The sequence below is a fragment of the Ranitomeya imitator genome, chromosome 2, assembly GCF_032444005.1.
Source record: "Ranitomeya imitator isolate aRanImi1 chromosome 2, aRanImi1.pri, whole genome shotgun sequence".
Lineage (NCBI taxonomy): Eukaryota > Metazoa > Chordata > Amphibia > Anura > Dendrobatidae > Ranitomeya > Ranitomeya imitator.
In genome coordinates this window covers 719,055,324-719,081,957 of record NC_091283.1, presented here as the reverse complement: position 1 = coordinate 719,081,957, position 26,634 = coordinate 719,055,324, and the positions used below count along the sequence as shown (strand labels likewise).

The window sequence follows — 26,634 nt, the reverse complement described above, 5'->3', positions numbered from 1 at the left end:
AAAAAAAAAAAAAAAAAAAAACTTTGTTAATGTAAGGCTTAAGAAAAAAAAAAAAAAAAAGTACAATATACTTAGGCAAATTGTTCCAGACATGGATGGAAGATTAAGACAAATCGCTGTTAACTGCTACTTATGCAAAACAAGATTGCTCAGTGCAAAATAGACTAAAAACATTGAAATGTCAATATAAAAGAAAAAAAAAAATGTTAATCCAGAAACAATCACCTTAAAGCACACAGTAAATGACAAGGTTATAAAAAAACAAAAAACTGTAGTATGTTGGACTTAGTCTAAGTGCCCATTTACAGGAAGTAATCCCCATAGTAAAACACATGGAACAGAATGAAAAAAAGATGTCAGCAGCATAGGTTAAAGGAGGCCAGCAGAGATTAATGTGCAAATACGTCATTGAAAGACTCCCCTGAAACACTCTACCTAGGGCCTTTCCCATTTTTATCCTAACAAATGCACTGATTTAAGGGCTTTGCAAAAACCAAAAGATCCACACATGCAGTCCCCCACTTGGTAAAGACTTTACTTTGTCACATATACACAATGGCCTGGTAAAATTAACATTAAACTGAATGAACCCAATTTTGAAATGACTGTCAAAGTGGTGATGTATCTCAGCGGGTCCAAAAATGTAAGAAACCAATCTAACCCTATAGCCAATGACCATGGCAATACTATCAAGGGTCTACAACATCTTTGCAAGTGTCATTTATCAGGTCTACACCACTGGTGTAAAAGTTTAAGAAAATACATGTATAAAATAAAAATACATGGATGGAAGCATTTAGATGTAGGATCCTCTATGATGAGCGAGGTGGAAAACAAATGAAGTCTTGTGGTTATATGTAAACTTGTGTATGATATCTTTCTGATATGGAGGGGGTGATGAGAATCCAGGTGGTCGCCTAGTTTATGTGAAGGTCAGGCCAGCCTCATTGTACACCTTGAATACTTTCTCAATGGCATTTACATAGGCAGCAGTTCTCAGGTCCAAGCCAAGGTTGTACTTCATCGCAGTGCGCATGATTTGCTGAAAGAAAAAAGGAAAGTGCAACAGTTAAATCCAGCAACAATGCTACAGTCAGTCGACTTACTACATTTATAGTGCCCCCTGGTGCCCACAGTATATTGTGCCAGTAAAGATTTTCACATGCAGTCTATTCCCAGATTGTGATTGTGCTGCCCCAAGCAAGAAGTAGCTGCACTGGTTTGCATTTAATATCCATTGACTACAATACACAGCAGTGTACACAGCACAGTCCCACGGTCACGAGTGGTCACATGGTGCGACAGCCTTCATTGTGTGACACAATGGCTTTAGGCCACAAGATCGCACTCATCTCACCTCTGTGCGTTTTAGTACAATATATATCTTTACTTGGGGAATATAAGCTTTACTACATCATTTTTCAACTTACTCTTGCAGACCGTTCCATGGTATAAGCCAGGCCAGAGTGAACAATATCTTTTTCAGAAGCACCCTGTACAGAAAAACAGCATGTTAAATTTAAGGATGAATCATGGTATATGTCCAAGTTTGTACAGAATAGAAAGTACCATTACTCTCCAAGAAATACTAGCACCAGAGCTTTGCACCTGGAGAGTAGCACCTTATACACCTGGCATAGCCAGATATGCCATAAACCAGTAGATGAGCAACGCACTGGAATGCTGACCATGACAAATTGCCCCATTCCAGAGATCACTGCACATCCCATTTGTAGACCCATACCCATAATCTCCTATACATCCGTCACATCCGGAGTTAGGTCATTAATGTATGAGGTAAGAATTAAATTAAAAAAAAATAAATAAATCTGGTTTGACACTATTACTAAGGATATTGTGAAATTTTTAAAATTTTTCTATGATTTTTTTTTTCAATTAAATTACAAGTGCCAACAGCTAAAGTTGTTAAAAAAAATTTGTTTCAGTATCATTACAGTTCACTAGGTGCAAAGTGAGCAGAGTATGCACAGGATGAATCCACACCAAAAATTGATACCCTTTGGCTAGTAAATCCATAGCGATGGTATTTTTTAGTGTGGATTTTCTCAGTGGCAGGTGGGCGACACTTCATAAAATCTCATGTAGAGCACTGCAAAATTATCAGGTGGGGAAAAACTGGCTTGGTAAAATAAAGAACACATAACTATAAAGAAAATTAAAACTAACAATTATAAAAATTACAGAAAAATCCTTCTCACCCTTCAAATATATAGGCGCTTGATACAGGAGAGACATACTGTGATGTGTAAAAGTTTGAGCACCCCTGGTCAAAATTACTGTTATTGTGAACAGTTAAAGAAGTTGTACACTACTTGGACAATATCTCACACCCCTATGCTTTATCCAGATAAAAAAAAAAAAAAAAAAAAAAGTGTCATCTTAACTTTAGGACTTTTAGAGATCATTTCATCTTCAAACTTGCTTAAAGGTTTTGTCCACTGCTAGGACAACCCCTTATTGATCAAAATGGGCCCCAACAAAATAAAGCCTATACTCCTCTCCTGTGATGTGCCATTCCCCAGGGCTCACGGTGTTGGGACATATTACACCAGCATCACTGTCTCAGCCTTCGGACAACTCGAATGTGAAGTCCAGGCTGCAATGATTTGTCTGAAGGCGGAGACAGTAATTCCAGCACTAATTGGGCCATTCCTTTCATCATTCGGAAAGGCCAGGTGATGCAAAATTTCCCAGCTTTATAAAAAGCCAGCCTCCCTCTAACTTCGTGCCAAAAAACTGCAGCCACGAGTTCTTCTACGCAGCTGCCTAGCACTCTGAAAATAAAAATGGTGGAAGCCCACAAAGTCAGAAGGCTATAAGAAGATAGAAGAGTGTTTTTCAAATTGCCCTTTCCTCCATTTGAAATGCAATTAAGAAATGGCACCTAACAGGAAGCATGGAGGTCAAGATAAGGTCTGTAAGATCAAGCAAAATTTCAGTGAGAGCTGCTTGTAGGATTGCTAGAGGGAAATCAAAGCCCCTGCTAAAATATGTTCAGAAACATTTAGCAGACTCTGGAGTTGTGGTACACTGTTCTACTGTTCAGACACAACTGAACAAATATGGCCTTCATGGAAGAGTCATCAGAAGAACACTTCTGATACTGAAATTTATGGTGTAGACACAGGAAGACTATGCAAAAGAACACCTAAACAAGCCTGATGCATTATAAGTCCTCTGGACTGATGAGGTTAAAAATAGAACTCTTGGGCCACAATGATCAAAAGGTATAGGTGGTGAAAGGGCACAGGATTTCAGGAAAAGAACATCTCGCCAACCAGTAAGAATGGGGGTGGATCAAACTCGCTTTGGGATTGTGTTGTAGCAAATGGCACTGGGAACATTTCATGGGTAGAAATGGATTCAGTGAAACTTCAAATTCTTGATGCAAACATCTGTAAAAATACAGACATTGAAAAGAAAATGGCTTCTACAAATGGATAATGTTCCTAAACACATCAAAATCCACAATAGAATGCCTCCAGAGGTGCAAGACGAAGGTTTTACAATGGGCATCAGTCTCCTGATCTGAATATCATTGAAAATCTTTGGCTAGACCTCAAAAGAGCAGTGCATGCAAGACAGCCCAGGAATCCCACAGAACTGGAAGAATTTTTTAAGGAATAGATGAAAATCCCTCAAACAAGAATGAAAATGATCTGCAGCCAAGAGCCTTTCATTATCAACTTGTTTAACTGTTCATAACAGTAATTTTGCCTATGGGTGCCCAAACTTGCAACTGGATTTGATAGGTTAGGATCCCAGCAATTCGAGTGCTAGGTACATTATATAAGTGGATTTTATACAGTAGTAATGCACTATTAATGTCCCAAATTTCATGTTTGCAATTTGCCTCTTCAGAGACGAAGGGAATAAGAACTCTAGTGCCACCTATTGGAAGTAGAAATCTTAAAAGTCAGCCCTTTAAAGGAAACTTGTCAGCAGGATTGCGCACAGTAACCTACAGACAGTGTCAGGTTGGCGCCGTTATACTGATTAAAATGATACCTTGGTAGGTGAAAACTGTCTTGTGGTTGTTTTTTTTTAATCTTTACTTTGAGTTTTGCGCTAACGAGATGCTTGTGCCCAGAGGCCAGGGAGGCGCTCTGCTTAGGCATTCATTTATTATGCAGACTGTTGACAGGTCATTGAACCCTCAGTGACCTGCCACTAACCCCCTCAGTTTGCATAAAGAATATCTGTACATACTTCAGGAAAGAAAAAAAAAAAAAAAAAAAAAACTTCCGCAGACTGGTAGCTGTGGCACCTGCACTGCAGCATTATCGCATGTTTAATGTCTCAATAAATGTGGTTGATGTTATTCAGATACGGGGAAAAAAAAATTAAAAATTAAATTGGCGCCCGCCACGAGTGCACAGTAACAGGTATCGGTGTATATAGATGATCAGATAGCTGCTACTGCGCCAGTGGCACCATCTTGGGAGGAGGAATTTTTTCGTTCTTCTCCAGCAAGATGGTGCCACATGCACAGTTTCAGGGTGTTTCTATACCAGTGCAATATACGAGTTCCGATCTGGCTGTATGAACGTATGACATATGCATCTCTAGTTCATGTTTGTACATATCTTAGGGCTGCTGCACTCTCTGGTTTGAAACTAAACTGTCACTCAGCCTCAAAAGAAGCAGTTTAAAGGGAACCTGTGACCATGAAAATGCAGTCTCATATGCAGGGGAAGCCAAGTAGATTTATAAACAGTTATTGTGAGAAAAGACTCAGGATAACCTGTGACTTCATTATTTAGACCTCTTTCTGGGATTTTTGGTCTAGTGAGAATTCTGATCAGTAACAGCTTTCTTTGCATATAAGAGTGTATAGCTGTCAATCACTGATTGGTCCTAAAATCATATAAACAGAAAAAGGTAAACACAAGTTATATGAACACCTATATAATCAATGTACTTTACACCCCCTGCAGATTGGACTGTGTTCAGGGTGACAGATTCCCTTTAAAATATTGTGGCATTTCTGCACAGTAACGACAAGTTAAACTGACCTATGCTGAAAATAAAACTTCTATTTCCAGCTGTAAAATGTAACCTAGTAAAATGAATTTGAATGAAATTTCACTTGTTCGATATATCCATGTAAATAATTTATGCCCCAAAATGACAAGTGTTCTAGCAGTGATGCCTTCATTGGATAATCGGAAGGATTACCGTATATGAGTATAAGCCGGCCCGAGTATAAGCCGACCCCCCTAATTTTGCCACAAAAAACTGGGAAACTTATTGACTCGAGTATAAGCCTAGGGTGGAAATGCAGCATTTACCGGTGAATTTAATAGATCATTATTTCCCCATAGCTGTGCCATATAGTGCTCTGCACCGTTCATTGTGCCCCATAGCTGTGCCCCGTATAGTGCTCTGCACCGTTCATGGTGCCCCATAGCTGTGCCCCGTATAGTGCTCTGCACCGTTCATTGTGCCCCATAGCTGTGCCCCATATACAGTGCTCTGCACCGTTCATTGTGCCCCATAGCTGTGCCCCATATACAGTGCTCTGCACCGTTCATTGTGCCCCATAGCTGTGCCCCGTATAGTGCTCTGCACCGTTCATTGTGCCCCATAGCTGTGCCCCATATACAGTGCTCTGCACCGTTCATTGTGCCCCATAGCTGTGCCCCATATACAGTGCTCTGCACCGTTCATTGTGCCCCATATAAAGTGCTCTGCACCGTTCATGGTGCCCCATAGCTGTGCCCCATATACAGTGCTCTGCACCGTTCATTGTGCCCCATATAAAGTGCTCTGCACCGTTCATGGTGCCCCATAGCTGTGCCCCATATACAGTGCTCTGCACCGTTCATTGTGCCCCATAGCTGTGCCCCATATACAGTGCTCTGCACCGTTCATTGTGCCCCATAGATGCTCCACATAAATCTGTGCCGCTGCTGCAATAAAAAAAACAAAAAAACAAAAAAAAACAAAAAAACACATACTCACCTCTCTTGCTTGCAGCTCCCAGCGCCTCCATCTTCCCGGCGTCTCTGCTCTGACTGATCAGGCAGAGGGCGCTGCGCACACTATATGCGTCATCGCGCCCTCTGACCTGAACAGTCAGAGCGCAGAGACGCCGGGAAGATGGAGGCGCCGGCCGGGAAGATGGAGCGACGCCCGGCGGCTGGAACACGGACAGGTGAATATTACATACTTACCTGGTCCCAGCGATCCTGACGCTCCCTCTGCCTGGTCTTCGGTGCCGCAGCTTCTTCCTCTAATCAGCGGTCACCGTTACCGCTGATTAGAGAAATGAATAGGTGGCTCCACCCCTATGGGAGGTGGAGCCGCCGCCTATTCATTTCTCTAATGAGCGGTCCCACGTGACCGCTGAAGAGGGGGAAGACGCTGCAGCACAGAAGACCGTGGGACAGCAGTGACAGCGCGAGGATCGCCAGGACTAGGCAAGTATGCCTCAGCGCCCTCACCCGCCGACCCTGCCACCCACCTTGACTCGAGTATAAGCCGAGAGGGGCACTTTCAGCCCAAAAATTTGGGCTGAAAATCTCGGCTTATACTCGAGTATATACGGTATATTTGCAATCTGTAAACCTGGCTGCCTGCAAATATTCAGGTTAGCTAATAATCACTCTGAATACTTGTCATTTTTGGACATGAAAGTATCAATGATTCTGGTACTACAATTGATTTCATTGCACACCACACGTCGGAGTTTCTCTCATGATCTCTGTAGTATGTCAGTGCAAATCGTTTCCACATGTGCAGAAGGTTCTTACAGATATTCTAGCCTGGAACTCGGCAGTAGGCACCACAGGAATGGATCCACCATGTTTCCCAAACTTTCTCTCCAAGCTTTCCTGGACAGACACTAAAAATTAAACAGGAGACATTGTTAATGCAAGTTACCCTCTTGTGGTCAGACTAAATAGGGATTAGAAATACGTACTGAGCAAGTGGTAGTTGGAATCCCGCTCATATTTGAAGGTCAGCCTTCCATAGCTTACATGATTAAGATTCTTCAGCCACTCAAAGTAAGACACGGTAACACCTCCAGCGTTCAGATACAAGTCCTGTTAGAGGGGAATAGAAAGCTTTCCAATGTCCATTGTTTATGGGAAAATTGCTCAAATCCGTAAACCAGCTCAACTGCTAAGGCTAGCGTTACACGGCAGCTTTGGCCGGGACGGCCATCGCACAATCATATAGTGCTGTGATGTAACCGTGACAGGAGAGCAAACTTCAGGCACTCAGTGCCTATAGTATCCATGGAGTTGTTGCATTAAAAGGGAACCTGTCACCAGAAAATGCTGTAAACCAGCAGATGCATGGTTAATCTACAGGTGTACAGCATTATGATGCTACGTGGCCTCTGCACACCAGGGAGAAAACGATCTTAATTCTCCCCGCCAGCATTCAGTCATAAGGGCGGGGGCGGCACAGGTTCAGTCACAAAGTATACAGAGTCCCCTATTCTGACCGACACTGGCCCTACATTGAGGCCAGCTGTCAGGTTCGGGGCACCATTTTGTTGAAAGCAAAAAAAAATAAAAAATGGACTTCAGCAAAATGGCAGCAGCGCTTCTGCAGTAGCACGTACCAAGAGACAGATGTTACTGCACACGCAGTACTTTTGAACGACACCATTGGTTTTACCTTATTGTGTACTCAAAAATCAGGAACAAAAAAAAAAATTCCAAGTGTGGTGACATTGCCTAAAAATAAAAAATATTGCAATTCCACAACTTCTGGATATTTTTTTTTTTTACCATGTTCAAAAAATGCTAAAACTGACCTGCCATTAGGATTCCCCAGGTCATTGCGAGTTCATAGACACCAAACATGTTTAGGTTCTTTATTATTCAAGTGTTGAAAAAAAAAATCCAGAGTTTGTTAAAGGAAGCCTGTCAGCAGGATTGTGCTGCGTAACCCACACAGTGTCAAGTCGGCGCTGTTATACTGAATAAAATACCTTGGTTGATGAACTCTAGCTTGTGGCTGTTTCTTAATCTTTATTTTCAGTTGTGTTAGAGATTTTTGTGCTCCGAGGTGGGTTTGGGGTATGTGGTGCTCTGATTATATATTCATAATGCAGACTGCTGACAGGTCATTGATCACTCAGTGACCTGCCCCCTAGTTTTTAGAATGAATGCCTAACATACTGAAGACAAAAAACACTTCTGCAGGCAGATGCCAGTTGTGGCACCTTCTCTGCAGCATAATCACATGGTTAGTGTGGCAATAATACATTTTATTGATGTTATCCAGCTAGGGGGAAAAACAACTCTCCCCCCCAAAAAACAAAAAAAAAAAAAAAAACAAACACACAATTTGAAGATGGCGCCCGCGCAGTAGCAGCTATTGGATCACAGCTATCAACACGATCGCTGCTACTGCGCAGGCCCCATTTTCAAATTTATTTTTTTTTGACCGCCCATTATTGCATTTTAACGCAATGTTGTAGAGAAGAAGAAAAAAGGCAATTCTGGCGTTCTGAATTATTTTTTTTCGTTACATTGTTTAGCAATTTTTTTTTTTTTTTTTTAAGATTGAATGGGAGATTCTGAATGCAAATGTGTGTAAGTTTAATTTTTTTATTGTTTTATTTTGAATGGGGCAAAGGGGGGGGCGATTTGAACTTTAAGTTTTCAAAAATAGTAAAAAAAATATATATATATATATATATATATATATATATATATATATATATATATATATATATATATATATATATATATATATATATATATATATATATATATATATATATATATATATATATATATATATACACATACATATATACACACACACACCTATCTCTTTTGGCTTGCTTCAATAGTCTCCATGGGAGACTAGAAGCTGCCATAAACAGATTGGTTTATGGTATGTTCAAATCGCCTGTATGCAGTAGCATTGCTTGCCATGAGCGCCGACCACCGGCTTTGACAACCATAGTAGTCTGCAGGAGACCTCTGCTGATCCATCAGTGACCTGCGATCTCATGACGGGGGTCACTGATGGGTGGGGTTTCTGGAAGCATGTGTTAAAATGCCACTGTTAGTTTGACGGCGCCATTTGACTGGTTAACAGCCACAGGTGGATCGCGATTACACCTACAGCTGTTCCAGGAATGTGTCAGCTGTTCTAAACCGCTGGCATGTACCAGGAAAGGTGATCTCACCGCCAGAGCCCACATCAAAGGGGGAGACACTAGATGCACAGTACATGTACGGTGCATTTTGTGAAGATGTTAAACAACCACAAGACAAATATAAACCAAGGTATCATTTTAATCAGTATAACTGCACCGACCTGACACTGTCTGTAGTTTACAAGCACAATCCTGATGACAGGTTCGCTTAAAGGTGCTCTTCCCTCCTAATATTGGATACATAGTGTGGATGGGTAGACATGACAGCCAGGGACTTACTGAAGCCAGCCTCCTTGCAGTAGTCTCCTACTGCTTGGATCTTTAGGCTATGCATGCTCCCAACTAACGCAGGAAATACCTCCCACTACCAAAGGATTGGTTCCGCAGCTGAGCACACCATGCCTTTCATAATCATATGAAGGTATAAATGCTCTCATCTTAATAAACGCCATAAGGTCTGTACTGTCAGACACATTGCAAAACTAATTGTGAGATATTCATGAAGTGTTTCTTCTCACATACTTACTGGAATCACCATAATATTTCTCTCAAGGAAGATTTTATCGGCTTCAGGAGTTGTAGGGCCATTGGCTCCCTCTGCAATAATCTAACGATTTAAAGCAAAACAACATCTTAGTAAAGAGGAGGGCCGCTGGGAATTTGGTGTCAGAAGTGGACTGGCATCACTGCACCTTTGCTTTAATTCTGTGGGCATTAGACTTGGTCAGCTGCTTCTCACTGGCTGCTGGGATGAGGATGTCACAGTCCGCTTCCAGAATGTTCCCATCATACGGCTGGGCTTTGGGGAACCCAACAATTGTCCCGTGTTGCTGGTAGAATAATGACATTATTTGATTTGTAAATATTTAAAATTATTAACAAGCAATAATCGGCATGAATATAAAGAAAATCTACTGCCCCAAGCACTGATCTCAGGCGTTACATGGTCACCCATCACATGGACACTACACCTCATATTAAACTAGGACTACAGCTAGAGCTCTGCACCTACCCTGGTGACAAAGAACCAGGTTCTTCAGTGGCCTGACTACAACTGATCGCCAGCTCCGCTGAATTCTAACAGTTGTCAAGTCGAGAGATACATCTCAATTCTTAAGATTAAGTGTAGGAGCACCATTTAACAAGGATGGCACAAAACAAATCCACAGCCTGGATTACACTGCCATCCTGTGGTAATGAGGAGTCATGCAAAGTTTTACAGAAAGCTAGGGCTAATGGCGCCCTACAGTTATATCCGCCTAGATCATGTGGTCACAACTGACCATGACATCCATGGGTTAGCATTGTGTTTGTGCTTCACCATTGCTGCAGGCAATGCCTCATGATTGGAAAGTACAGAATTCAGCTGCCATATACAGAGTGCAGGCCACAAACCTACAGCCACAATGTACTGTATATCGGGAGGTTTGCTAGATTAGAAAGGTTAACGTTGCGGACTTACACTTCTGCTGTAACCGCACACTTATTAGGGCAAACAAATACACACAGGGCTACATGTAGATACAAAGAAATGGGGAGTTGTTGCTTGGGACTAAGGCCATGTGCACACGTTCAGGATTTCTTGCAGAAATTTCCTGAGCAAAACCAGACATTTTCTACAAGAAATCCGCATGCTTTTTTTTTGCGGTTTTGACACGTTTGTGTATTTTTTTCCAGAGATTTCCCAATGCAATGATACAGTGGGAAATCTGCAAAATTAATGAACACACTGCATTTACCGCGATGCATTTTTTTTGGCGGAAAAAAAACACATCATGTGCACAAAAATTGAAGAATGCATTCTAAATGATGGGCTGCATAATGTATTTGTTTTTATAGCGAAAAAAACGCGAAAAATCCGCAACGTGTGCACACAGCCTAAGAGTTAGAACCTACACATTGATTGGTCACTGTGCCACAACTGGCACCCTCACCAACTAGCTGATATGTGCAGCCATATATAAAACGATTAATCTCTAACAAGTGGCAACTAACCAGCTTGTAGTCTTCAAGCTCTTTGGGGTCAATGCCATCTGGATTCCAGATCGTTCCATCTATTTCACCAATGCCAACACATTTGGCACCAAAGCGATGAAGATAGCGCATTGAATGTAGACCTACATTACCAAACCCCTGGGAAAAACAAAGCATGTCAGTGAGATTGCTGTTCATGGAAAAAAAAAAAACCTTAACGATCACCACAAGCCATTTATTATTTTTATTTCTAGTAATAACTTACAAGTTTAAGTATTTACCTGTATAACAAAAGTCTTATCACCAAAACCTGGGGTCATTCCCAACAGACTCATGTATGATGCCTCATTTATAAAATTCTCTATCCCGTGAAAGACCCCACGTCCTGTCGCCGAGATACGTCCATGAATGCCTCCTTGGCTGATGGGTTTTCCAGTTACACAAGCATGTGCATTAATATCCTAACAATGAGGAGAGAAAAAAAAAATAATTGAAGAAAATTTAGTCTTCACCATTAGATCAAGTTTAACCATTTCAGAGCAGGCAGTTTTCCCCTATTCTAGACCGAATACAGTTTGGGATTTTTGTGAGGTGTGGCTTAACTTCTAATTTTCACTTTAAGGCAACAGCTTTTATTTTCTCCTTATTTTTTCCTGCTTGTTATTTAATCATTTGATACATATTTACCTAGTCTTACGGGGGGCAGATATTTTGAGGCACTTCAATTTTTTTTTTTAAATCAGATATGTCCTGTAATTGGGGCCATTAGATTAGTCACAGTTACATGGGACTTTCAACCCATTTGCTGCATGGTAGACCTTATCCCAGATTCCTGCTCCCTCCCATCACCCAAAGATTGCAGGGCCAGTGGGTCTGGAGAAGGAACAGCTGTTAGCCTTTCCAGTGCCATGTATTACAGGAATCAAAAAATCAGATATGGTAATAATAAATCTCTGCCTTCTCTGTGGATGTCTTGCATTTCCTACAGCCGGCACTTTGTGCAGCAGCTTACTTTGACGGACATGTTAGAATGTCACTGCAGAGCAATAATCAGACTGCCTTGTTGTCCAGAGTCTATGGGTGGTCTGCAAGTTGTTACATGACAACTACAGGATCACTTCGAGATACCCAAGCAAAATTCAGTCGTGAGAAAGGGCAAAGATCAGCAAGTTATAATGTCAGCCTGCACAGCAGTACATCAGTTTTACTTTGATATACTGGTACGGCCATTGTGGTCAATATACCGTCCAGTCAAAAAGGATCAATGTTTTGGTTATTTTTACATTTTGGGTTAATCAGTGTACAGCATTGTTGCTCTGGTCGAAGGACAAAAAGATGCAGATAGGTTAATTAGTATGTATGAGTGAAAGATGGAAGTTCAACTGCATCACAATAAGGGACAATTGAAAGCTCTGTAATAGCAGTATGGGTTATGATGCGGCCGTATAAGCAACAAGCAGCAAAACTCACATCATTCTTTCCACCATGAAGTCTAAGGGGTAGAGTCTGACATGCCAGTGTAAGGAGACTTTTAGGCCATGCAATGCTCCTGTGAGAAATATGCAAAGTGCCTCTTCAAAGAAGACTTCAAATCTAGTGCCATCCATGAGAAGAAGCAATCCCAAAAGTCAATATTGACCCCATAGCGAGCCATGTCACACTGCTTCCAGATTCCAGTTTGGCCTTTATCCTTACCCATGTAGCAAGTTAGTTATAGGGATGACATTGACTTATGATTGCTACTTCTAATTAGTGGCACTAGATTTCAAGTGTGTTTTTTGAGACAATAGACTTCGACCTTATTCATAGTCACCTGTAATATGTGCCACTCCACTACTCTGATATAGAAGAACTGGAATCACTGCAATAAAATGCTAGAAAACGCCACAATATCTTTCAGGTTATAAAAAAAAAAAAAAAAAAAGTAAAAATGAATAACTTACCGTGTACCCAATTGTGTTTGCATATGTGTCAGCAATCCACGACATCTCCCTCTCTCCAGTACTCATGTCAGGAGCAGGAACATCAATGCCAGGCCCTACAAAGTAAAAAAAAAAAAACGACATTTTACAGCAGCCACCAAAAGTAAAAGCACTTCTAGCAAAATGACAAGAATAAAAAAGGTTCACCACTTTGTATCACATCTTGCTCATATGCTTTCGTTATCAAAGCGCAACCAATTTCTTACCATCAGCGCCAACTTCACCTTTATGAATCAGTAGGCAGCCAGTAGGTATAGGAAAGCATAACATCTGACATGCTCAATGAAATTGGTCATGCTTTCCAGTGTTTAAAGGGGTTGTCCAGGCAAGAGAAGTCTTCAGTCACTATATAACTGTAGACTTCTGAATTGCGATTCAGGATTTCCCAGCATTGTGATTTGTATAGCAGCGGTCTCACACCAACTAGACTTATCCAGCTTCGATCACACTTCTATAGGGAGAGGCGAAGCGTGTCTAGTCGGCATGTGGCCGCAAGCATGTGAATCACATACATGCAGTGACTGACCACCCAGCCGCACTGGCAATACAGAGAATACTGAGTCGCAATGAAGTTTCCTGTCTATGCTGTAAAAAAAAAAAAAAACAAAAAAAAAAAAAACTAATAAATGCAGAGCCCAGCATCTAATATATCATATCATATCATATCATATCATATCATTTCATTTCATTTCATATCTATATATCTGTTTCAAAAAAGTCTTGACATACTGTGAAAGCAAGGAAGAAGCATAAGGGCATACTTCTTGTGGGAAAGCTGCAGATTATTGGTACGATATTTCATGGTATATACGTTTTTGTTTTGGGTTTTTTTTTGTTGGGGAGCGGGGGGAAAGGGGTAGTTCCCAATTCAAAGTGGCCCAGGCAATTTTGTTGCTCAGCATGAGGAAAAAAAAAAAAAAAAAAAAAAAAAAACTAAAACTGATTTAATTAAAAATCAGATTTTGTGTTAGCATTTTTTTAAAATGCCTATTAACAAAAAAAGCTAATCTTTCAAATAAATTAAATGAAAATATATTAGAAAGATTAGCTGTTTTTGTTAATACAATTTTTATTTTTTTGGGGGGGCACTAGAAAGCACTTTAGCAATACTTCTCAATTGCAGTAGTTAAGGTGCTGGGTTTTCAAGTGAAAACTCCCCAAATCCTCCTGAGAAACGTAGGGAGTTCCTGCTTAGTTTCTTATACAAAAACTCAGCATGCATGTCCCCCAAGAGTGGGTACCTGGAGTTTACAGAGCAGACTCAGCTCCTGATCTCACTTAAGTTTCCCTGTATGCAAGCAGTCATACATGTAAGACTGGTCTTAAAAAGGGGCTTAGGCTACTTTCACACTAGTGTCGTACGACGCATGTCACAATGCGTCGTTTTGGAGAAAAAAACGCATCCTGCAGAGTTGTCTGCAGGAATGCGTTTTTTCCCCATAGACCAACATTAGCGACGCATTGCCACACGTCGCAACCGTCGTGCGACGGTTGTGTTGTGACGGACCGTCGGAACAAAAAAACGTTGCGTGCAACGTTTTTTGTGCGTTTTGTCTGCCATTTCCGACCGCGCATGTGCGGCTGGAACTCCGCCCCCTCCTCCCCGCAACTCACAATGGGGCAGCGGATGCGTTGTAATAATGCATCCGCTGCCCCCGTTGTGCTGCGTGGTCACAGGATGCACCGGTATGTCAGCCCGACGCACTGCGACGGGCCGACACTAGTGTGAAAGTAGCCTTAAGGAGATTTTTTAAGTGTATTCTCACATGAGCAAGGAGAATTAGAAGATACAACTTAAGGGGTATTCCCATCTCCCAAGATCCTACCCCAATATGTAGGAGGTATATTAGCAAATATCATTTTTCCAACCATAAGACACCTAGGCTTTAGATGAGGAAATTAGAAAAATTAGAAAGAAAAAAAAAATGTTGTCAATTCTGTACTTAATATCCCCTATCCTGGAATATATGGTGCCCTCAACCACATCCTGGTAGGAATGGCCCCCTCATCCCTATCCTGGTATGCATGGCACCATATCCATCTACTATATAATTGTCTAAGGGTCACTTCCGTCTGTCTGTCCTGTCACGGTTATTCATTCGCTGATTGGTCTCGCCAGCTGCCTGTCATGGCTGCCGCGACCAATCTGCGACGGGCACAGTCCGGAAGAAAATGGCCGCTCCTTACTCCCCGCAGTCAGTGCCTGTCGCCCGAATACTCCCCTCCGGTCACCGCTAACACAGGGTTAATGCCGGCGTAACGGACCGCGTTATGCCGCGGGTAACGCACTCCGTTACTGCCGTTATTAACCCTGTGTGTCCCCAACTTTTTACTATTGACACTGCCTATGCGGCATCAATAGTAAAAAATGTAATGTTAAAAAATAATAAAAAAACATGCTATACTCACCCTCCGTTGCAGCTCACGCCGGCCGCCATCTTCCGATGCAGGTTCCGGTGGCAGAAGGACCTGCCATGATGTCCCGGTCATGTGACCGCGACGTCATCACAGGTCATGCGCTAATACCAACCCTGGGACCGGCACCTGCCGTGGACTACAAGGGCTCCCTCGGAAAGGTGAGTATATGTTTATTTTTTCACCTGTGACAAACCTGGCTGGGCAATATACTACGTGGGCTGGGCAATATACTACATGGGCATGCATATTCTATAACACCCGATGCGTTAGAATCGGGTCACCATCTAGTCCTGGTAAAATTGGCTCCCACACCCATCCTGGTATGCATGGCCTCATCCGAAACAAACAAACAGAACAAAAAACACCCACACAGTTACACTTCCCTTCCTGGCGCTTCCCCGCAGCATCTTTTCCGATGCCAGCAGCTGCTTTTGCACGTAAGCGCCGGCCGTAAAGCACAGCGGTGACGTCACCGCTGTGCTTTACGGCCGGCGCTCAGTCAGTGCAGGAAGCTGAAGGCGAGGGACGTGACCAGACACCGGAATGTAAGTATGTAGTGTTTGTTTTTTTACATTTACAATGGTAACCAGGGTAAACATCAGGTTACTAAGCGCGGCCCTGCGCTTAGCAACCCGATGTTTACCCTGGTTACCCGGGGACTTCAGGATCGTTGGTCGCTGGAGAGCTGTCTGTGTGACAACTCTCCAGCGACGCTGCAGTGATCGGCATCGTTGTCTAGATCGCTGCAGCGTCGCTAAATGTGACGGTACCTTAACAACTTCACTGCAGTTTGTTGGGGTCAGTGTGGGTCTCAACTGTTTTACAGATGAGGATGAATTCTACCATAAACATCTGTACTGGTAAATATTTTGCTGCAGGTTACAGGTGGCATTTGTGGTTGTCTTTTGATCCGTACACTTGTGATCTACAGTGATACACTTAAATGTGTTTAAACTGTCTCAATTTATATTTTGGTTTCCAAATGCAAAAAGGGGTTATCAACTGCTGAACACTTGTTTTTATCTCATATGGGGCTCAGAAGTTATTACACAATTTATATATTCACGTCCCACAGCAGTTCCACTCTGCTTTGTGGGTCATGTGACCGCTGCTGCCAATCACCAGTCACTGACTGGCTGCAGCTCAATTTTCCATCAGAGCAGAAGTCCACTCTGATAAAATAGTAAAAGCTGCCAGAGGTCAAGACAATAATGTGATGTCACCCACCAGGAACAGCAGAGCGGACATTTCTGGAACAGTGCTACTACAGGAGGGGAACGCAGGTTTTTTTTTTTTCTTAAGGGGAACTGAATTGATTACGGTAAGCCTTAGTGTCCAACCTCCTTAGATTTACTGTACATTGCCATGCATGTGCCAACTTACCAATGAAGCCTTTCTTGGCAAGTTCTATAGTAAATCTTCTCGTAATTTTCTCAAGTTCTGCATCCTGTTTAATAAAAAGATAAATAAATAAACTTATGTATATATAAAAAATAAAATATCTATACATCCCATCTATAATCCACTTACTGAGTAATTTCTAGTATTTATTTTCACTCCAGCTTTGGCTCCTCCAAAAGGCACATCTGAAAAAGTTACATTATAAAGAAACAAAGATTACATACAAGTGTTACCAAAATCTGAAGCATCAAAGCTACTTTATGGAGTCTACAAGAAGCACAGTATGATGACCCTATAACTAACGGAGATGCAGGTCATGAATTAGTGTGTGGTGTACAATTATTGGGAAGTACCACAATTCCCCTGCAGCAACTAGCTGCCTTTGCTTCAGATAATAGCATTTGTGAACTATGGCTAAGAAGTAACCTCTAAGACAAACGTGATTCATCACAATGGCATTGTTGGAGCAGCTTTGAACTGAATGCTTTATTTAAATTTTATACCATTTAGTATCATACACTAAGCTCGCTTTGAAAAATATATACATTAAAATCAAGTGGTTGTTTAGCAGTACACAATACAATGTGCCAAATCCTTCTATCCAATATATTCAGGTGAGAAAGGACATCTGCTGGTTGATGAGTAGGCCCACAATACAGCATATGGCATCTGCAGATCAGGTATGGGCATACATTACACTAGTCACACACAAAAGGAGACTAAGGCTACTTCACACTAGCGTCAGAATCTCCCCGTCGCAATGCGTCGGGGAGAGATTCCGACGCTAGCGTTTAACGCACTGCACAACGGAGGCAGCGGATGCATGTCTCTGGCGCATCCGCTGCCCCATTGTAAGGTCAGGGGAGGTGGGGCGGAGTTCTGGCCGCGCATGCGCGGTCGGAAAAAGCGGTCTGTCAGGAGAAAAAAAACGTTACATGTAGCGTTTTTTGCTCCCGACGGTCCGCAGAAGCACGACGCATCCGTCGCACGACGGATGCGACGTGCGGCAATCTGTCGCAATGCATCGTCAATACAAGTCTATGGGGAAAAAACGCATCCTGCAAGCACTTTTGCAGGATGCGTTTTTCTGCAAAACGACGCATTGTGATGGATTGCAGTTAACGCTAGTGTGAAAGTAGCCTTAAATACACACTAATATGTAAACAAGCGCATACAAAGCCACCTGTTAACCCTTTAGAGACAAGTCAAATTTTTGAAATCTGACCAGTGTCACTTTATGTGTTGATAACTCTGGAAAGCTTCAACAGATCCCAGTGATTGAGATTGTGTTTTGTGGCACATTATAATTTAAGATAATGGTAAATTTAGGTAGTTTTATTTTTTATATAAACAAAACATCAGAAATTTGACAAATGTAAAAAAAAAGTTAGCATTTTTCAAACCATGACTTGTTTTCCCCTTTAATCCAGACAGGAATATCATAGAAAAAAACAAAAAAAAAAAAACATTTCCCTCATGCCGGCTTTACATCAGCACCATTTGTAAAATGTTAATCTATTTTGTTACCATTTTCCGAGGTTTAAAAGTGTAGCAGTAATTTTTTCCGAGGGAAATGTTCCTTTTTTTTTTTAGGGACCTATCCAGGTTTGAAGTGACTTTTGGGGTTCTATATATTGGAAAACTCCCAAAAGTGATAACATTTTAAAAATAGCACCCCTTGACATACTGAAAACTGCTGTCAGGTAGTTTATTAACCCTTCAGGTGCTTTTCAGGAATTAATGCAAAGTGACATGACAAATGAAAAACTATTTTTAAAAACCTAAATGTCACCAATTTCTGAACAGCTGGTACTGGCAGACTCCAAGGCTGCTATTTGGACATGGCATACACCAGGATCACACAATCATGATCTCAGGGTGCCGATGGAGTTAAATAGGAAGCCCCCACACTGTTAAGGTACCGTCACACTCAGCAACTTTGCAACGAGAACAACAACGATCTGTGATGTTGCAGCGTCCTGGATAGCGATCTCGTGTTTGACATGCAGCAGCGATCTGGATCCCGCTGTGCCATCGCTGGTCGGAGCTAGAAGTCCAGAACTTTATTTGGTAGTCAGGTCGGCGTGTATCATCATGTTTGACATGAAAAGCAACGACGCCAGCAACGTTTTTCATGGAGCTAACAACCAGCGAGAACGATAAGTGAGTCGCCGTTACGTCACTGGATCGCTCCTTAATCGTTCTGGAGTTGCTGTGCTTGACGTCTCTACAGCGACCTAAACAGCGACGCTCCAGCGATCGGCTCGTCTATATCGCTGCCGCGTCGCTGAGTGTGACGGTACCTTTAGCCATCTATATGATGTAGTCACTATTGACAGCAGCATTTAAAGGGACACTGTCACCTGAATTTGGAGGGAACAATCTTCAGCCATGGAGGTGGGGTTTTTGATTCACCCTTTCCTTACCCGCTGGCTGCATGCTGGCTGCAATATTGGATTGAAGTTCATTCTCTGTCCTCCATAGTACACGCCTGCGCAAGGGAAGATTGCATTGCACAGGCGTGTACTACGGAGGACATAGAATGAACTTCAATCCAATATTGCAACCAGCATGCAGCCAGCGGGTAAGGAAAGGGTGAATCAAAAACCCCAAAACCCCACCTCCATGGCTGAAGATTGTTCCCTCCAAATTCAGGTGACAGTGTCCCTTTAAGAAGTTCAACAGATATGGACGGCACCAATACTGATCGTGGCTGATGCAGCAAGTTGTCAGCTATAGTGGCTCGTATCTCAGGTCAGTAAAAAAGATGCATTATTGGCGGTCATCAAGGGGTGTGCATAAACAACAATTTTCAATGCCTATTTAATCCCATAACCTAAAGCCATTTTATAAAAACTTTAATTAAAAATTCTTTAACTACACCATTTAATATCCTCTTTTTTCCTACCAAGTTCCACCAAAATAAACCCTAGCATGATGTCACAGGATTTTTGGAGAATGCCTGAAATATACCCCAATCTAAAAATAAGCCCCAATTACAGTCAGGATGGGGTTAAAATGGACAATTGCCCAGGTCCCCCAGCATTTATATTCGATGTTAAGACTGCTTAAGGACATGATGTCAAGAAACTATAATTCTAGAGGGACTGAGGGGGAAAAAAAAAAAAAAAAAAAAAAAAAGGCTGGTATGCAGGGCCAGCATATCTCTATCACACATGGTGACATTATATTTGTATAATGTTTGTTTTTTGTTCGAGAATGAATGGTTGTTCATGGGATATAAATAAGACGTCCCCTGAAAATAAGCCCCAACTCATCTTTTTGGAGCAAAACTTATAGAAATCCCAGTTCATGCTGAGACACTCAAATGAAGTGTCATCATGGGGCAGGGGCTGCGTCATGAAGCCACTTTCAGGGGTAGTGCTAGTTCTGGCAAGCCGGGTATTTGTCTTAGGCTATGTGCACACGTTGCAGTTTATACCACGGAACCGCGGTGATTTTGATGCTGCAGTTTCCATTGCGTTTACAGTAAACCAATGGGAAACCGCAAATCGCTGTGCCCATGCTGCGGGGAAAAACACGCAGAAACGCAGTGGTTTACAACCCGCAGCATGTCACTTCTTTGTGCAGAATCGCAGCGATTCTGCACACATAGAAATGCATTGATCCGCTTACTTCCCGCATGGGGCTGTGCCCACCATGCGGGAAGTAAGCAGATAATGTGCGGGTGGTACCCGGGGTGGAGAAGAGGAGACTCTCCTCCAGGCCCCGGGAACCATATTTGTGGTTAAAAAAAAAGAAAAAAAAGAATTAAAATAATGATATACTCACCTCAGCGCTGCATGCGGCCGTCCGGTCTCAGGTTACAATGCGAGCCGGGCCCGCAGTGAAGTCGCGGTCACATGACCGTGACGTCACGAAGGTCCTTCTCGCACAGAATCTTTGGAACCAGACCGCCGCCTGCAGCACAGAGGAGATCGGGACTTCAGAGGGCGAGTATAACCATTTTTTTTATTTTTAACATTACTATTGATGCTGCATATTGCTGCATATGCAGCATCAATAGTAGGAGTAAATCCCGCAGCGGAAACCGCAGGACAAAACGTGATAAATCTGCAGGGATAACCGCAGTGGTTTTGCCCTGCAGATTTATCAAATCTGCTGCGGGAGAACCCGCAGGGACCCGACCCTACATGTGAACATGACCTTACAACGCACACTGAGTGCACTCTTGCCACCTCATTATTCCTGATTTGAATCAGCAAGAGAGCGAACTGTTTGTTTACATAAAACATTGCGCAGGGACTAGTCCAGCCCCTGAACTTAAGGTGGTTGACTCTTCATGGTTGTGGCATTGATGCACTGGGATTCTCAAAAGAAGAGTCATCAAAAATGTAGGGGGCGGGGGGGGGAAAGATGACCACTAGTTAGTGAAGTTAGGGAAGGATAAGAAGAACAGCTTAGATTAAGACCACCCCTTTAAGCCATTATCTTATTAAAAGGCCAGCTTACCTACAACGGCACATTTGTATGTCATTAAAGAAGCCAGGGCCTTCACTTCATCCACACTCACATCTGTGCTGTAACGAATACCTGCAAGAGAAAAAAAAAAAAAAAGTGATACCATGCAAGAATGGTTAGCAGTTTCATTTGCTAAAAAAATAAAATTAAAAAATTATAAGGGAAACCAGCTTTAACGCTCCACATAAGTGTAATAAATCAACCTGGAGCGTTCAGGCTGCAGCTCCGACCATATGACCACTACTGTTCCAAAAGAAAATTGAAGCGCACAACGTTACCAAGAGTAACCATTACACAAGCTGCAAACATCTCACAGGAAAAGAAAGAGGAAAGTCTCTGAATCACTGCCAATTATATCCAACCACTAACATTTTCCACTCAACATAAACCTAACTAAGTCTTGCCACTCCCTTATACTAGAAACAGACATCCACTATATTCTTGGTGTAAAAACAGCCATACTGCAGTATTTGGCAAGTAGAAAGGTAGCAGTGTCATCAGAGCAAATATCCCAACTTTATGCTAACTCGTCATTACTGCACTGCATTGTGAATTACACCCAACTATAAGGCTAGGTTCACATTGCATTTTAGCAGACCGTTGGACTGCGTTACACCGCGGAATAACGCCAAAATGGGCGTGCGCTAGCAATGTGCAGTCATTGAGTGACGGACCCTGGGACGCAGGCTGCAGCACTTCCGGGTCCGTCACTGCTAGCGCAGATAGAGCATCTGCTAGTTCTATCTGCGCTAGCGATATCACTTATCGGCACTTGCGTTAACAGCAGCCCGTTAACGTATGTGTTGAACGGGCTGCTGTTAATGCAATGCGAACCCGGCCTAAGAAGGTAGGACTGCAAAAAACAACTTCTATACATCTTGTCTAAACTTATTAGGTTTCTCTATAGTGCTGGCCACTAGGTCACCCTACTATCCTACTACCCAGTGTCAAACTGCCTGCAAATAGCCTCTTCAGAGAGGAGGAGAGAAACTCTAGTGCCATCTATTGGAAGTCAATCCTAGAAATCAATATCAACCCTTTCAAGAGCCTTTCCAAATGGCTTAAAGGGAACCTGACACCCCCAAAATCTAACGTGAGCTAAGCCCACCGTCATCAGGGGCTTGTCTACAGCATTCTGTAATGTATCCTGAAAGATGAGAAAAAGATTTGATTATACTCACCTGGGTGGGCAGTCCGATCAAATGGGTGTCGTGGTCCGGTGCCTCCCATCTTCATAGGATTACGTCCTCTTTTTGCTTTCACACTGCGGCTCCGGCGCAGGCGTACTTTGTCTGCCCTGTTGAGGCAGAGCAAAGTACTGCAGTGTGCAGGGTCTGACCTTTCCCGGCACCTGCGCACTGCAGTACTTTGCTCTGCCCTCAACGGGGCAAAGTACACCTTTTCCAGAGCCGCAGCGTGAAGAAGAGGATGTCATCGTATGAAGATGGGAGGCCCGGACCGCCCGCGTGAGTATAATCTAACCTCTTTCTCATCTTGTAGATAAGCCCCTGATGATGGTGGGCTTAGCTCACCTTCGATTTTGGGAGCGACAGGTTCCCTTAAAAGAAAAGGGAAACAAGAGACTATTTGAAGACAGGTTTAAGGGCATTTGGTCCTCATCAGTGCAAAGTCCTATTAGCAATGCCAGTTAGTGTCGATACAGACTTCGGATTAATACTTCAGATAGGTGACAAGTTCTAGTTCCCAACCTCTGAAGAGGATAGTTGCAGATTAATTTTTCAGAGGAGCTCTGTATGGCCTTTAGTCTTGCTAAGGCCAGTTTGGCAGCCTACACATGGAGAAGTCTGACCCGTTTAATGGCCTGCAGGCCCAACAAAGGTCATGCTGAGAAGCGGGAGAAAAGAGTCAGTAGCTATAGAAGGAAGTCTCCGAGCACCAGAATCAAGACAGATCCTGGACAGACTGGGGTTACCTTGCAGTGGAAGAAGAGGGCAGCAGTACTCCACTTTTATACAGGATGGCAGCACAGGTACACTATACAGGGAGTAAGTCTCACTGCATATTAAACCAAGTACAGATAGTAAAAAATGACCTGCCTCTCTTGTGAGTCAAATTCATCTTATTTCAGATAATTAGTGTGCTCAGGGCATCTTAGGCAGAGTAGCCGCAGTACAGCAGGTACAAGTTGATCCCTACAGATCCCACTAGGCTAAAATTTCACAGACCAGACAGCCATTGTGACTAGCTTTGATTTATCATATGTGTGGCTAACAGCGGAGTGGAAACATCATCCTCCCACAATGACCAACAGCTTATCAGTTTGGTTTCATTAAATTGGCCAACCTCACCTTGGGTCATACTCTATTGTGGTTGCTTATACAGAGTCATCACATTCTGCAGCACTTCACAGGCCTCAATACGGTCCCCATCGGTGCTCTCCCTTTTACTACAACCATATTATTGTTAGTTTTCAAAGCAATTTTTTGATGCTGAGGTCTGGGTGTTCACTGCTTTCCTCCTATTTGATTAAACCATCATTTAAAAGGGGTTCTCTGGGAACAGACAAGTCCTAGATGCCAACAAACATTTCACACTCCTTTGTTTGAAGAGGTAATCAGTATGGAACATTAAAATAGCTGCAGGCTTATTACACTAACAGATACCTGTGGCTATCCTATGCATGGTCATGCCATCTTCCCATGCTCATAGGAGCCTGCACAAATATTCTGGAACTGGATTCTGCCAGTGTTATAAGACAGTGAGCTAATGCACTATAGTGATAACCTCCCAACACAAGTGAAATATTTAGTAATCTGTTGTCAACCCACCCCCCAAATTGAGCAAAATCTAAAGTCATCCCCTTGGAAACATAAAAAATGCACACCCTACTCCTTCTATTCCAATGCTGTTCTTGCAATATTGGCGCCAGGTCTGCCAGGGTTTGTGCCACAATTCTGCCACATGGATCCTACAGCCATTCTGTGGCCAGTGTTGGGCTTCTGCTCTCTTGCCTGGGAAAATCAGAAGAAATGAAAGTGCAGCAGCCACAGAATGGCTGCAGGACCCACCACAGCTAACACGGTCATTCGAGCCCCGGCATTGCTGGAACAGTGCTGCTGTTGGAGGATAGATTTTTTTTTAATTATTTTACAGGGAGAAATACTTAAGAATGGGATTGTCTAGGTTGTAAAGAACCCCTTTAGGTTAAACACTTCACCATAATGTGTATAATTGCAGTGCAGTCACACTCCCTCCAGTCTGTCCCATGCCAACCGGCACTGCATCAGTCTTCATTAGAAGCATCCCTTGGCAGTGTTCTCAGCACACGTTGCAGATTTACCTGCGGATTCGCAGCAGTTTTCCATCCAATTTACAGTACCATGTAAACCTATGGAAAACCAAATCTGCAGTGCACATGCTGCAGAAAATACCATGTGGAAACACTGCAGTTTATTTTCTGCAGCATGTCAATTCGTTGTGCTGATTCCGCAGCGTCTTACACCTGCTCAATAGGAATCCGCGGGTGTTAAAACTTCGGTGAAATCCGCACAAAAAAGCTGGAAATCAGCAGGTAAAACGCAGTGCATTTTACCTGCGGATTTTTCAAAAACTGAGCAAAAAAATCCGCACAGAAGTCTGCAACGTGGGCACATAGCCTCAGTGTTCCTAGAGTTACAGACTATAGTGATGGCACTCATGCCCCATGCCATCAGTGCTTTGCTGGGAACCGACAAGTCTCCAGCCAACACCCATCCTGCTGATGTTCTAGATGCAATGAAAAAGCAATAAGATGAGAAAATCCTCTTGGCAGTGGTGACTCAATCCCTCATTCTTCCTTCAGCCCCCCTGCCTCACATCTAGCAGGCCTGGCTTTATGATGGGCAATTTGCTCATCTGATAGGGTTTCTACAATTCTTCTAACTGGCCCAACAGGTCTTTCGGCTCTGCAGTTCACCAAAACCTCCAGTTCCCCAGGGTCCTGTGCAGACCTACATTACATCGTCGCCATCTTTCTGGTCATACAAGTTTAGTGGCGAAAAGTCATGGCTGGGCCCATTGTGTAATCACCTGTGCTGCTGAGCACTTCTGTAACACCTGACATCCTCCTGATCTGGCCAAAGGGCCATCACCCTGTGCCCACCTTACTGTATGACTTACCACCGCTCAGCTGCTGCAAACCCTACACGTCTACCTGCCCACGTGAGACACCCATTCTGACACTTCCATAGCGCCAACATACTCCACATCACAGTACAGATTGTGAGCCCAGTTCTGTTTGTGGAGAGTAGGATGAAGCCTACAGATGAGCGGAGCGCGTACAAGCTCCATGGGGGAGGTACAGCCGCGGACTGAGCCCCAGACATCTATACGGGAACTAAACCCAAAACTTATACAGGGTAAAACTTCTTTTTCCAGCAGACAAGTTTTGGTGCCCCAGTAAAATCCCTGGCAGAGGACTGTAAGGGACATGTCCCACCAGCTGACAAACCTTCAATCACCCTTCACATTCTTAGCGGGGCGTTTAGAGTGACGTCTGTCCCCTATATAAGACGACAGACTGTGCCCCTGACAGCAGCAGATCTGATGCCCGGGCACTGGCCAGCCATTCCAGGGCAAGTCTATACACAGTGCAGCCGTCCATGAATGGCCATGTTACTATGGGGGTGGGGTGGGAAGTTACACAAAGGCTCAAACTTAGCAGCCTATAGCTCCCATAGACTGCCTCGTGACGGCTCAGCAGCTGAGGTCCGGCACCCGCAGGAGGTGGTGCAGCAGCTGCGCCGCCGGGGACTCACCTCCCTTGCAGGGTGTGCGGTGCTGGCTGTGCTGGGCCCGGTAGCCCTCCACCACCTCCCAGTCGCCGTTGTCCCTCTTGATGGGGAAGCTGACGCTCAGGACGTGGTTGCAGGGCTTGATGATCCGCAGGATGCCCTTCACCCGCTTCCTCTTCTGCTCCTCGGTCTCCCGGGTCCTTAGGTCCTCCACCAGCTTGTCCTCCACAATGCCAGCGCCCCGGTCAAAGAACCCCTCCACCATCTTGAAGAAGTTGGGGTCGTCCTCCTGATCTACGGCCTGACTGTACCGGCGGAGGAGCGGGGCGGCAGCGGCCGGCAGAGCAGTGTCTGCAGCGGAGGCCAGAGCACCGCCGCCCCGGGACACGAGCTCCCCCAGATAGCGATACATGGCTGCGGAGTGGTGGGTGACCGGCGCCGGGACACAGGACAGGAGCTGGGGTGGGACAGCACCGCCGAGCAGCCGCCTATA

At 43.5% G+C, this 26,634-nt stretch overlaps 1 protein-coding gene across 1 annotated transcript; it reads right to left on the bottom strand.

Annotated features, from left to right (window-relative positions):
• Positions 1-26,634, bottom strand: LOC138665565 (glutamate dehydrogenase, mitochondrial). Its single transcript, XM_069753163.1, has 13 exons — positions 26,166-26,634; positions 21,400-21,480; positions 17,056-17,111; positions 16,909-16,972; positions 13,069-13,163; positions 11,407-11,586; positions 11,147-11,284; positions 9,844-9,981; positions 9,678-9,758; positions 6,947-7,070; positions 6,777-6,868; positions 1,431-1,493; positions 1-1,042 (listed from the first exon to the last, which is right to left on the bottom strand). The coding sequence occupies exons 1-13, from the start codon at positions 26,551-26,553 to the stop codon at positions 923-925; spliced, it is 1,620 nt and encodes a 539-aa protein (XP_069609264.1). The 5' UTR covers positions 26,554-26,634; the 3' UTR covers positions 1-922.

Bases quoted from the DNA above. Each gene is read 5' to 3' on its own strand.
- LOC138665565 (XM_069753163.1), bottom strand. From the start codon at position 26,553: ATGTATCGCTATCTGGGGGAGCTCGTGTCCCGGGGCGGCGGTGCTCTG. The intron at 21,481-26,165 runs GTGAGTCCCCGG...TTTCTCTTGCAG, and splicing joins CCGCACACCCTGCAAGGGAG to GTATTCGTTACAGCACAGAT. The intron at 11,587-13,068 runs GTAAGTTATTCA...CCTCATTGTTAG, and splicing joins CAAACACAATTGGGTACACG to GATATTAATGCACATGCTTG.